The 12949-nt window shown below is 48.0% G+C and overlaps 1 protein-coding gene across 20 annotated transcripts in view; it reads left to right on the top strand.

The window, feature by feature from the left end:
- Nucleotides 1-11524, top strand: part of CD44 (CD44 molecule (IN blood group)) — a 92867-nt gene extending 81343 nt beyond the window's left edge. For all 20 annotated transcript variants that reach the window (XM_075545888.1, XM_075545890.1, XM_075545891.1 and 17 more), the window contains 3 exons: nt 236-304; nt 4092-4170; nt 10588-11524. In XM_075545888.1, the coding sequence (XP_075402003.1) occupies nt 236-304; nt 4092-4170; nt 10588-10789 (350 nt within the window). In that variant the 3' untranslated portion in view covers nt 10790-11524. The remainder of the gene's footprint in view (nt 1-235; nt 305-4091; nt 4171-10587) is intronic.
- The last annotated feature ends 1425 nt before the right edge of the window (nt 11525-12949 follow it).

Below are 12949 nucleotides of genomic sequence, written 5' to 3'. Positions count from 1 at the left end.
AGGATCACAGCTGAGAAAGCCCGACAGAGCAGTTCTAGTCTTCCACCGGTGGGGTTGCCACGGAGTCAGCAACTGGTTTTGGTTTGTTGCCGTGACCTTGCCTGAACCTATGCCTTGAGTCTTTTCCGTGGCTTCGCCGTGATGTAGGATAGACAGGCAGGCTGACGGGTTGCTGTCAGGGGTTAAGGGCTTTGCATTCCAAACTTTGAGTGAGAGATGTTGTTTTTCTCCTCAGGACACTCCAGTGGGAATCAGGGAGATGCCAGCACCACCGAACCTCCCGTGAGGAAAGCGCAAATTCCAGGTGGGTTTCCAGCTGTGAGCAGGAAAAGATGCTTCTAGGCGAAAGAAAGACGAGGCCTATTGGAAAGCATCCCCCTTCTCTTCTTTACATGTTAAAGGACACGGCTCTTAGTTGGAAAGGGTCGAGCCCTCTTTTGCTTGGTCTACCTGCCTGCTATTGATGGAGCTGATTTTAGGACCATCCCAAAGAGCTGCTCCGTTTGTTAACAAATCCTCCTTCCCAGATGAATATGCCCACAGAAGACTGCAGGGCACACCAGGTCCTCCCCAGCCCGGTCTAGCTTCCTCTTGGCTTCTGGGGCGTGATGTGCACATTGCAGAGGGCAAGGAGTTGCAAGGCCTGTATCTATGAGTGCAAGTACAGCATCTTCCTAGTTCTCGACAAGCTTTCTGGACCCGTGCAGCCAACGCCTTCCAGAGTGTTGGTGCGCAGCGAGGGGACGGGAATGTTGGACTCTCCTGAGCTTCGAGATAGGAGCCATTTGATGAAACATGTTTGTTTGACTTGGGCGCAGAATTGAGCTTTGGCAAAGGGGGAATTTCAAGAAAGGGAAAGGTTTTCCTAGAGTTGTAAGCTGGCCTTCTCATCCTTTCCTCTCTTTATTGGTCTCAAAGCTGATCTTTCCTTGAAGAGACGGAACAATGTGGTGGGTGCTCCCCTCCCGCCTTGCCTCCACTTGCCTGAGGGCACCTGAGGGTGATGGGGAAGGGGATATGGAAGAGCAAAGGAGGCCCCAGGAATCTTCCCAGCTCGAGTGAAATCAAATGTGGGGCACCTCCAGGGCTAACCAGGGAGATAGGACAGAAATGACACTGTCCTGTTGGCCGCCCCACCCTTCTGGTTCTCCTGTCCTCCTAAAACCAGGGCTCTGAACTGGCTTGAACTGGTCCAGTTATGGCCAGTGCAGCCAAATGGGAACGGATCTGATTTGTCAAATGTGTGTGCACTGGAACGATAACTGGAATAGGAAAGTTGACTGGTGAAGCCCTGCAATGGAGACGTGGAAGAGGTGAGATGACCCCTTTCAGAAGCCTGGTGAGCGACTGTGGAGAGTGACACCCATTCGAGATGCAGAAGGACCACCGTCATTGAGTGAGCCACTGTTGCTTCCAACGGGCCGACGAAGAGATTTGGCTGCTCAGCAGAGCGTGCCCTGCCCTTGTTTTCTCAGAGGGCACCTATGTTTCTAGCAGATGTTGCCTTATAATCTATCCCATTCTAGAGATCGTTCTGGGACACCCACATCTTAAAAACTCAGGTCTGCCCCAGTATCACTTCATCAGCCATAACTGAACTCGGAAGAACTGGCTCAAAGCCCTGCCCCACTGTCACCTAACGAAGTACAGGTGAGGCCAAGGCAGGGCAGACTAGGAAATAGAAGGGTAAACACTGATCATGGACGACCTTCCATCTTCCTTCTTTCCTCGAGCATGGTTCATTAGACCAATACCCACTCCACTCTTCACCCACATGGGAGCAAGTCGGCACGTCATTTTAAGATGTGCTGTGTTAGTCTGGGCACTTTAGAGAAACAAATCCACAGAAACGCATGTATAAGAAAGAGTTTTATATCAAGGTTAAGTGCACATCAAGAAAACATCCCAACCCAGTGCTACGCAAGCCCACAAGTCCAACATTAACCCATAGATCTGACACCAATCCACAAAGTCCTCCTCCATCTCACAAAGTACACACAATGATGCTGACTGCAGGAGGAAAGCCAAGTCAGTGAATGTGTAAGCATCTCAGCGCTGGCAGGGGTCTCCACACAGCTGCTCCAGCACCCAGGGCTGCACCAGGGTAGGTCCATGTGGCTTCTCCTTGGGGATGTCTTTCAGGAAGTGAGCCTTGCAAGCTGAAGCAGGGAACTGGCTAAAGCAGCTGCACCCTGGTCTGACCATCAGAAAGCAAGAGATCCGAGAACTAGAAAGGCGAGGCTCACCGAGCCATTTATCCCTCCACCCTTCAATTAACCCCACATGTGTTTATCGGCCAGGTTGGCACAATAAACTAACTCCCTCACATGCATAGAACATTTTATTAGTCCATAAGTGATGCACAGTTATTGCAGAACTTTTAGAAAATGCCGCCAAATAGAAGACTGAAAATATAGTCACTTGTTATTGAAGATACCACATTTACCATCTCGGTGGATACTGTACCTGTCTGCTTTCCTTTTTCTCAAGGATAGACTTTTTTTTTTTTCGAGTAGTTTTTGGATTTGCAGAGTAATTGAGCAGAAAGCACCAAGAACTACCACATACCCCCCTTTTTTTATCGCCACTCACACAATTCCCCTTATGAGGAACACCTAGCATTAGTCTGGTGCGTTTGTTACGATTGAAGAGCCAGCAGTGAGGCAGCATTCTTAACTGAAGTCCTGGTGGTCACGGGCACCTTCCCCTGGCGTTGCACAGCTCTGCGCATGGTGCCAGGAACCCACTGTTGCCGTATCATACAATATCGTGCAGCATCACACATGCCACACTATTTATCCTTCCCACCCATGCACTGGGCCCGTGGCAGCCGCTCATCTTTTGCTGCATCCTTGCAGTGTGTCAGAGAGTGGGAATCATGTAATAGGTAGCCTGTTTCAACGGCTTCCTGTCATATGAACATATGCCTTTAAGTTTTCTCCGGGTCTTTTTGTGGCTTGATAGCTCATTTCTTTTTATCACTGAATAATATTCTGTTGTTTGAATGGGACCACAGTTCATTTATCCAGTCCCTCTCTGAAGTATATTGTGGTTCCTCCCGAGTTCTGTATAGTACGAATACAGCTGCTAGAAACACTCATCATTAGGTTAAGTTTTCAGATCAGATGGATAACCATGTAGGAACCCGATTGCTGCTTGTATGCTACACTAGCTTTGTCAGAAACTGCCAGACGGTCTTCTAAGAGGCTGCATTCCCACCATCAGTGAGTGAGCGTTCCTGTTGCGCCCTCAGCTTATGTCAGCATTTTGGATCCAAGAGTGCAGGAGTATTGTACTGTAGTTGTACTCCTTACCAGTGTAACTCAGATTGTAAAATGTATGCTAACACAGATACTCGGTAGGAAGCTAACATTCCTTAATAATTGGGCACAACTTTTCATGTCAGTACCTACATATTCTTTCCCTGTATTTGTTATAGGATACAGTGGACTTATTCTAATGTAAGCTTATTCTAATGCTTCTTATTATAAATAATATAATAATGAGAGTTCACACAGCTAATTCTGAGTCCCTAGTAATACCCGAAATGCAACTACTGGATCAAAAGTATGAGCAATTTAGAAGGATTTGGGCAAATGACTCTCAAGTTCACAACCCTATAGCACTCCACAAGTGTGTCCCCACTGCCAACACCAGATTTCAGGTCCTGTATTGAGTTCCTGACAGCATGTGAGATGCAGTCTCTGAGATAGGGAAGAGGCTTCTTTTTAAGGGAAGCATAACATTGCTCAGTCTGTGTAGTAACATTGTGCCAAGTGCACCTACAAGTTGTGGTAGCTCGCGTTGCAGCTCTGGGGAAGCGAGTTTATTATTTAAAGGAACTTGGAGATCTCGCATGATTTTATAAGTTTAAAACAAGACGTCTGTTCATCAAAACTGTTGTAGGCGACACCAACACCACCAACAACAAATCCTCAGTAGGATGTGCCTGTTGGCTGGTTCTTTTGGCTGGGCCCCCTGTGCAGTGCTGCCCATCTTGTCTGGAGCAACTCAGTGTACAAAGCACATGATGGTTGTTAACAGGGTGCATTTCCAAAGCTCACGCGTGTCTTTTGGCTCTCCCATTCCAGAGTGGCTCATCATCTTGGCATCCCTCTTGGCCCTGGCTTTGATTCTCGCCGTGTGCATCGCTGTCAATAGTCGAAGAAGGTAAGGAAATGCTCCTTGTGACCCGTACCTGTGCTGCCCAGTGCATGCTCTCTGGGCCTAGCAGCCCAGCATCCTGGGAGCTCAAGAGAAATACCAGCATGTGCATTTCCAGATCCCAGGGATTCGGGTACATATTCCAAGCTGAAAGGTCTGCTCTGGCATGTTCTTTAAAGAGAGGAGACACCTGGAGAATTTAGAGTGTGGTTTCATAATTATTGAGTGTTCTGTGGTAGCATTTAAATTTTTCAAGGTTAAACACCATGGAGATGCTATCTGATGAAAACTGTGAACGACTTCTTCAGAAGGGTGTGTACCTTCTCACTTACCGAATCATTCAATCAATATTTATTTACAGGCTCGGGGGCTGTAGTGCTCTTTGGCCTGCCTAGATTCGTAAATCTGCTGGCACTCTGACATAAAGCAGACCTTAAGTTTGGGATCATGTTTGTCCTTCCACCCAGGACGTTCAGAGGCGCAGTCCCTTTCTGCGAGCACACACACAGTCAGAGCGAGCCTTGCGTACATGCCCCGGGAGGTTCCCTTTGGTTACGTGGAAGCCACAGGGCTGGCCTTTGCTTTGCCACATCATCCAGTCAGCCAGCCGGGAGATGCCCACAGCTTGAGTCTTTACACAACCTGTGTAAACCTTTACAAAATCTCAGCTGGCCAAAAAACAAAACCAGAATCTTTCCTGGCAAGGAGAGGTCTTTAGACTCTGGATGGATGGCCTTTGGAGAGCAGTGAGCAGCTAATCCCCATGCCATGGCCTGTACATTGCTATTGGAGGAACTCAAATAATGTCATTTTACAAGTTAATAAATGTGCTATGTTAATGGCTTTGCTCCGGTCTATGACCTTGGAAACATAATTTAAAAAAATCTTTTTAAGTCAAGATAGCTGATTGCTCTAAGCGACCAGTTGCTATCAAGTGTCACGGTGAACCCCAGTCTGCAGAGTGGGATTGCAGCAGGCCTTCAGTGCTCCCCTTTCAGAAGCCAGGGTGTCTCTACAGGCACCTCTGAGTCATCTGAACCCCCAATCTTCCAGCCAATCGTCTAAGGAACAAACACTAGCAGGGGCAGAAAAAACCTTCACAGACCTCCTGAAACATCTACGATGAACTAAATGGGGCATCTTTGTTGTTGTTGTGTGTACTTGAATTTAAATTATGTGACTGGAGGGAGCCTCGCTATGTCCTTTTACTTCTTCTCAGCCTCCTTGTTGTGCCAGGGATTACTCTTGCTCAATTAAATGTGAACTTCCTCGTGTTTGAAATCAGATCTTTGATTCCAGCTCATATATAGAGTTCCATAACTTTGTCACCATAGAAACGTCGGCCCTGGATGCTGTCCCGGTGGGGGGTGGGGTCTTCAGTGAAGCATCTCAGCTGGCCTGAGAGCAGCTGGAGCCCTTACAGGGTGGCTGGTTAGCTCTCTGTCTTTACCCAACATGTCAACAGCAGAGAAAGGGCCTCATTACAGCCCCCACCCCCCTTTCCCGGCCCCTACAAAGGCCAGCAGTTGCCCTAGCAACAGGTAAACAGGGACATGCAGGGCCCGGCACAGCGAGTGTCTCACCAGGAAAGTAGCTACTTGGATGCCATAAATTATGATGGCCTGATTTGCTAATTGAAAGCAGATCTGCCACGCAGCTGAAGGATGGTTAACGGCAACAGAGCGCCTCCAGGCTCCGTGTGTTTCTCAAGCCTCCAGCCCGGGTCTAATCCTCTCACCAGTCGGCAGCTTTTCCCTTGGGGTGTCGCACTGAAGACAAGCAGAATCGTGTTTTCATCCAGAGGAGTTGCCATCGAGTCAATTCTGACTCGTCGCTACTCTACAGAACAGGGAAGAACTGGCCCTGTGGGCTTCCAACACGATAACTCTTTACAGGAGTAGAAAGCCTCTTTTCTTTCCTCCTACGGAGAAGCTGGTGGTTTTAAACTGCTGACCTAGCGGTTAGCAACCCAGTGCTTTCCCCTCGACCCCGCCGGGACTCCTTGGTTGAAAATATTGGCTTGCAGAAGGGCACTCACTGGTTCAGCCGAGGACTCTTGAGTGGATCCCCGGACGAGCGGTTTTACGGAGGAGGAAGAGAGATCCAAAGAATCTTGAGGTTCGGAGGCAAGGATGGCCTGTCGAATTCCCGTCAGCTAACAGTTTTTTGAGAACAGAAGCCATGCCAGGCACTGTCATATGGATTACAGTTAAAAAAGGAAGAAAGAAAATGGAAAGTCTCTCTGTCTCTGAAATTGGCATGCAAGATTGAGCGAGGGCCTCCAAGGCACGGGGATCTGTGAGCAGCGCCGTCTTCAAGAACCTGATTGAAGGGGTGCTAAGGAGACTGGGGTGCAGTGGCTTCTATGTCGACCTGCTAACCACCAGGTCAGCCGTTCTGAACTAAGTTCTATTTCATGGGATAAAGAAGCTTTCTCCTCCTGTACACGGTCTCAGAAACCCCCAGGACAGTTCTACCTAGTCCTGCAGGGGCGCAGGGAGTCAGACCGAGACGCATGGCGAATATGGAGGAACCTTGGTGGTGCAGCGGGCTACCTGCAAGCAGCATTGTACCTTTGGCCTTTGAAATAGTTTTCTTAGTAATAATAGCAAGGTCGGGGGGTGGGAGGGGAGTCACTGGGTGCTCAGTTACTGTCTGGGATTTGCAGGGAAACTAGAGAAGTGCAGGACCAAGTTTGGCAAGACCTGTGGCTGTGGCCCTGAGAGTCAGAAAATTGGTTGCCGTTTGGGCCTTGCCCTGATGAGGTGTGGGGCTCTGGATCATACCCTGGACCTCCTGGTTCTCAGAGCTGCTACGCAGGGAAGGGGTTGAACCGGTGGTCTCTGAGTGCCCTTAGTACTGAGTTCCGATAACTGAAAAAAAAATTAGGACTTGTTTATCAAAAGTTCTTATTGCATGCCTGCAACACTAATCTTTGCCCCGAGTAATTTATAAAGATAATCCTGGCCTCCTGAAAAAAAGAAAGTAGGGCCCCAAAACAGAGACACATAAATCCAAAGAGAAATAGGGTAAGACTAAGCCCAGGACAGTATTCCTCTGTTACTACAGGTCAGATGTTATCCATTTGCAAAATCAGCTTCACTTAAAAGCATGACAGTAAGCCCCCCACCATGCACAGACAGCTTTTATGCTTAACCCCCACCCACCCCCTCAATCTCATTTAACTCCTCAATGATCTATTAGGTAGGCAAGCGAGAATGACTTTGATAAGACACCTTTTCACCAAAGAACACAGGCGACCACGTGAGAGTCTGAAGTAATGTAAGCAACGTTGTACCTTTGGCCTTTGAAATCATTTTCTTATTAATAATAGCAAGGTCGATGGAGGCAGTGAGATGAAATATGAGAAACGTCTCCTAACCCATATTAACCATTTCAGCTAGCGTGTCTTGAACACTTAGTGTGTTCCAGATACCGTTCTAGATGCCCGTCCAAGGAGCAATAATCAATGCACTTATTGAAAGCCATGCTCTGCTTCAAGACTTCCCATAAGCCTGTGATGCTGATACTCTCAGATACCCACTGTCACAGATCAGAAAAGTGAGGCACAGAGAGGTTAAATGAGTTTTCCCAAGTCAGACTGCAAGTCAAGTGTTCGGTCATGTTCGGTCAGGGTTCAAAAGCAGCCCTTTCAAGCTCCTGTTCTTGACCCCGCTCTCTGCTGCCTGTGTGTTGTCCACCTAAACCCAGCTGCCCTGAATGGCTGCCCTGCTCACGGATCCTGCTCCACCCCTCATCCAGCACCTTGCTAAAGAAGAAGATTAGACCTCCTGTTGAGGAGGTATAACTTCTATTTCCCCAAATACATGATTAAGGTTTACGGCCTTGGCCTTTCTAGAGGAAATGGCCCGTGATCCTGAACAATGGAGGCTTTGTCTCTACAGCTTCAAATGTCCAGCAGCAAAGTGAGCCGGTCTAACTTCATGCGGCTTCCAAGTCTTCGGATGGCTGGCAGCCTTGATGAGCTGGGCAGAGCCCAGGCTTTATTCATAAAGGCCTGGCCCTGGCTGTGTGACCTCAAACCTTGTTGGGCCTCAGTTTCCACTGCTGTATGATGGGATAGCGCTACCAGGGAGGGGATGATTAGCAACATTCCGTGGCATCGCAAGTGAAGTGCCTGGCATTCAGAAGGCGCCCAATAAGCACTTGCCCATTTCTCTTCTCCCCCACCTCACTGTAGGTGTGAGGCTCTGAACCTTTGTTCCGTTAAGCACCGTGTGACTCCGACACGTATAGCGATGATCATGTTCCAGGAAGAGGAAGCAATGTGTCAGACTGGGTGTGGTGAAGCCCTGCCAGGCCATGCCCAGGGATAAGATCAAAGTCAAGCTCTTCCATTACAGACTCACTTCCAGATTTGCGTCTCAAGTAAATTTCCTGAGAACCCATAAAGCAACAGTCAGCATTTGCTTTCCATACTTTAACCTGCTCTCTGCAGGTTAACTAGTCTTCGGGGAAAATCAGTGTGGCCTTTTGCATCTAGAAACGTTGTGTTCTTCTCTGTGAGTGCAATAATCGCCCTGGTCAGGCCAGCAGAGGAAGAGGAAGTGGTGTGTCTTTCTTGAATACACATATCAGAATGATTAACAGTCGTCACGTCGATGGTTTATATAAGCCTAAGCCTGTGGAGACGGCGAACACTCATAACGGGAAGCATTTCCATAACTTCATAAGATTAGAATGAGCACTTCGGAGTGGGACAGACCTGGGTTTGAATCCTGACCCTGTGTTACTGACCCAGTGACCTGGAGCACGTCGTGCCTTTTCTGGGCCCTGAGGTTGGGTTCTGGAGTGGGTGACGTTTTGGGTTGCTAGCCACAGGTCTGCGATTTGAACTGACAAGCCTCTCCTGGGAGAGGAAACTGAGGCTTTCTGTTCCTACAAAGATTTACAGCCCGCCCAGGGGCAGTTCTCTATTGTTCTGTGGGAGAACTACGAGGCTGAAGGGACCCAGTGGCAGTGAATTTGGTTGGGTTTGGTCGGGGATGCTATTGGGTGAACACTGAACTGATAACTGCAGGGTCAGCAGGTCAAACTCACCAGCTGCTTTTGGGAAGAAAGACGAGGCTGTCTGCTCCTGTAAAGATGGCCCTGAGTTCAGTGACTCGAGGCCAGTGGGATCGGGGCTCGAGGAGTTTCCTCACCCGTAATAGAGGAGATGTCAGAACACCTGCTATCCAGGTGGATTGTGATCACCGAGTCTCAGACTTGATTGTGCATTAGAACCCCCCCAAGAGCTTGTGAAATACAGATCCTGGTCCCCCACCCCAGGTTGGTTTCCCCCAAGTAGGATCGGTAGAACTGGGACATAGCTGAAAACGTCCATTTCAGCCATTTCCCAGGTAATACTCTCTTCATGCTGGCCCAGGGGCCTCACTTTGAGAACCACTCTTGTTTAAAAGTTCAAAAGTTGTAGCGGAGAAAGCACTGAACACAGAGTGAGTCCGCCCTAAGCCTCCGTGGTATTCTGAGCACCCGGTTCCAGAAGGCTGTGGATGACAGTGAAAGCCCACCGTCCATCCCAGAGTTCCCACTGGATTAAACCTCCATTGCATTGCCGGGAACAGATTGACCAGGCATGTGACTAGTCTTGCCCGCGGACAGAGGCCACTGGAAAGTGGATCCCTGCCGAGAGAGAGGTTGCCATGGAACATGGATCATTGACCCATTTTTAATTTGTTCTAGCTTCTGTTCTGTTTTCACTTGGATGGAGGTTATTCTGGGTTTCATTTTATTCTCATTGTTGGGGTTACTGATATAATTTTCTTTATGTAAAATCCGGGCTTGGTAGACCTACAGATACAGAAACTCCCTCACTGCCATCAAGTCAATGCCAACTCCGAGTGACCCCATGGGACAGAGTGGAACTGCCGCCTGAGGCTGTCCTGCTTTACAGTAGAAAGCCGGTCTTTCTCCTGAAGAGCAGCTGCCGGTTCCTAACTAACTGCTGACCTTGTGATCGGCACGTCCACGCATCACCGGGAAAGTCACTGGAGGCCTTCTCTGCCTGTAAAAAGTTTGACTTGGAACCCTAGAAGGGCAGGTCTGCTCTGACCTACAGGGTCACTGTCAGTCAGAATCGACTCCAGGAGTCAGACGTGAGTTGTTTGGGTGAGTGAGTTTGGTCAGGCAGGTTTGGATTTTGTGTTTTAAGTAGGCTATGCCCGGGGAGGTTGGGGGATAACAAGTTCCAAACAATAAAGGGCACAAGAATGGGGGACTCGTTCTCAAAATGATTGTGTTGATGATTGGAGTGAATTGTGTGGTACAGGAATGGCATGCCAAAAACTGTTAAATAAGTAAACCTGAGTGGAGGAGCTGATGGTGGTGACAATAGGATGCCAATGCTGACTGTTGTGTCTTTGTCCCTCCCCCCCCCCCCCCGCAACGGTGTGCCATCAGATGCGGACAGAAGAAGAAACTGGTGATCAACGGCAATGGCGCGGTGGAGAACAGAAAGCCGAGTGAACTGAATGGAGAAGCGAGCAAGTCTCAGGAAATGGTGCATTTGGTCAACAAGGAGCCATCGGAGACCCCAGACCAGTGCATGACAGCCGATGAGACACGGAACCTGCAGAATGTGGACATGAAGATTGGCGTGTAACACCTGCCCTGCGACCTGGGAAAGAAACAACAGAGAGAACACCATGAGCGGGAACTGGGACTGGCATGTAACAGATGCAATGTGCTACTGATTGTTTTATTGGGGATCGTTTTTTTTTTAGTATAACATTTTCTACTTTTTTGTGTATGGGATTTTTCGTGATTTTTTTAAAAGTCAAGTTCAATTTAGAAAATCAGCATTGCTTTCTGAACTGAGAGTCCAACGAGTAATTGGCATGAATTTGAATGTTCCAGTTCCCACCTAGAGGCCTCTCACCTATGGAGGTGAGCTGTGGATGGCTTGTAACAAAAGTCACAAACACATCTTCCTGATCCCTAAACTTCCCTCTCCACACCTCCTGGGTAGCAGCTACCTGAGCATTCCCCAGGGCGAAGAGGGATTGGTCTCTTGGAGGAAATTTGAATGGTTCCATAATGCCCTTCTACCAACCCAACCCCTGGACATTGCTTTCCCATGCGGTAGGAGATGGGGGTGTACTGGTTATACATCCCTGTCTCCAGACTCCCCACCCCCAACCTCTGTGGTAAAATGTCAGATGCTTCTGGGAGACACCCAAAGGGTGAAGCTATTTATCTGTAGTAAGCTATTTATCTGTGTTTTTGAAATATCAAACCCTGGAGGTCCTTTGATCTGTATTTTTTTTAATTACTTTGTCAGAAGCATAAAAGGGCTTAAGCTGATGCATAATAAACATCTGTCCTTCTGCCATCTTTATTCTTTGTGCTGTGATCCTTCGGTTTCTAGACCAGCAAGGGGGGAGGGTCCCTACAGCCAAGCCAAGAACTCTAAAAATGATCCTCCTTGAAAGCTGTCATCTCAGAGGGCCTAGGCTTCCACTCAGGCTCACTTACTCAAGTCTCACAGGAGAACAGGAAAGACTTACCGGTCACTGAGTCAATTCCTACTCCAAGCAGTCTACAGGACAAGATAGAACTGCCCCTGTGAGTTTCCGAGGCCATAACTCAGTAGAAAGTGGTAGTAGGAAGCCCCGTCTTTGTCCCACCAAGAAAAACAGCATTGTTTTATTTACAAAGTTATCCAAAGGCTTCCTGTCCCCACCCTAAACCAGCCTGGTGAGGAGAGAGGCTTAGGCCATTTTTGTGTTTTCATGGGCCCCTGTTCTCAAACAACAAGAGGGTTCAAAGCCAAATGAAATTTCCATGGCCTACCATTTGTGAGATGCCATTTCATAGAAGCAGACCCTTTTCATGGTATTGCAGAAAAATTCAAAAGTCCCTTCAGACCACTTGTAATAAAAGGAGAAGCCAATGGAAATGGAAGAGTACAATCAGTGGTCAATGGATTGGAATGGGTAGATGGGTGGGTAGGGGTGTTGTAAATCCTGTTCAAGTATTTGTATGATTCTAGCTATTTATTTATACTTACAAATTGGTTGCTTCCACTTCTGCTGCTGTTACTCAGGATAAGTCCAGTGTCTGAGGAATCCTTAAAACAGTGGTTCTCAACCTTCTTAATGCCACGACCGTTTAATACAGTTCCTCCTGTTGTGATGACCCCCCCCCCAGCCATAAAATTATTTTCGTTGCTATTTCATAACTGTCATTCTGCTACTGTGGTGAATCGGGCGACCCCTGTGATAGGGTTGTTTGACCCCCAGGTTGAGAACCACTGCCTTAAAAGGTTACTGGGCTCCCCACAATTGGAATCTTATCACCAGATACAGTTTTATGGCAATAAAGGGGAAGAATGGTTCTGTGTTCTGACCTCATGTTCTCCCCACCTGTGCCTGACTCAGGACTTCCGTTGTAGTCTTTATGCCTTGGCCATTAGACTCCATTGGTCCAGGACCTTTCAAAAGGCTACTTGTAATTGAAGAGATTGAATCGATTGTTTATGATCCTATAAAATGATACACCTTCTTCCACAGGCTGCCATGAAATCTCACCTGTTGCCTAAACTGATATGATTAAATGGAAGTGTGTCTCCCACAGAAAAAAACCAAAAGGAGGCAGGGAGGAGGGAGAAGAGCTAGGTGCCCAGGTAATTTAGGACAGAGCTTACTCCTGGAGTTTATGCTGAAAAATAGCCTTTAAAGAAGAGCTGGCCTCTGTTTAGCCTCTCCCACACAACTGCTTCCCGCTATCCACCCTCAGCTCCCACCCTGCATTGGCTTCAGAA

This window comes from Tenrec ecaudatus, chromosome 4 (assembly GCF_050624435.1).
Source record: "Tenrec ecaudatus isolate mTenEca1 chromosome 4, mTenEca1.hap1, whole genome shotgun sequence".
Taxonomy (NCBI): domain Eukaryota; kingdom Metazoa; phylum Chordata; class Mammalia; order Afrosoricida; family Tenrecidae; genus Tenrec; species Tenrec ecaudatus.
The sequence above is the reverse complement of the archived record's forward strand: the minus strand, read 5'-3'. Positions and strand labels throughout refer to the sequence as shown.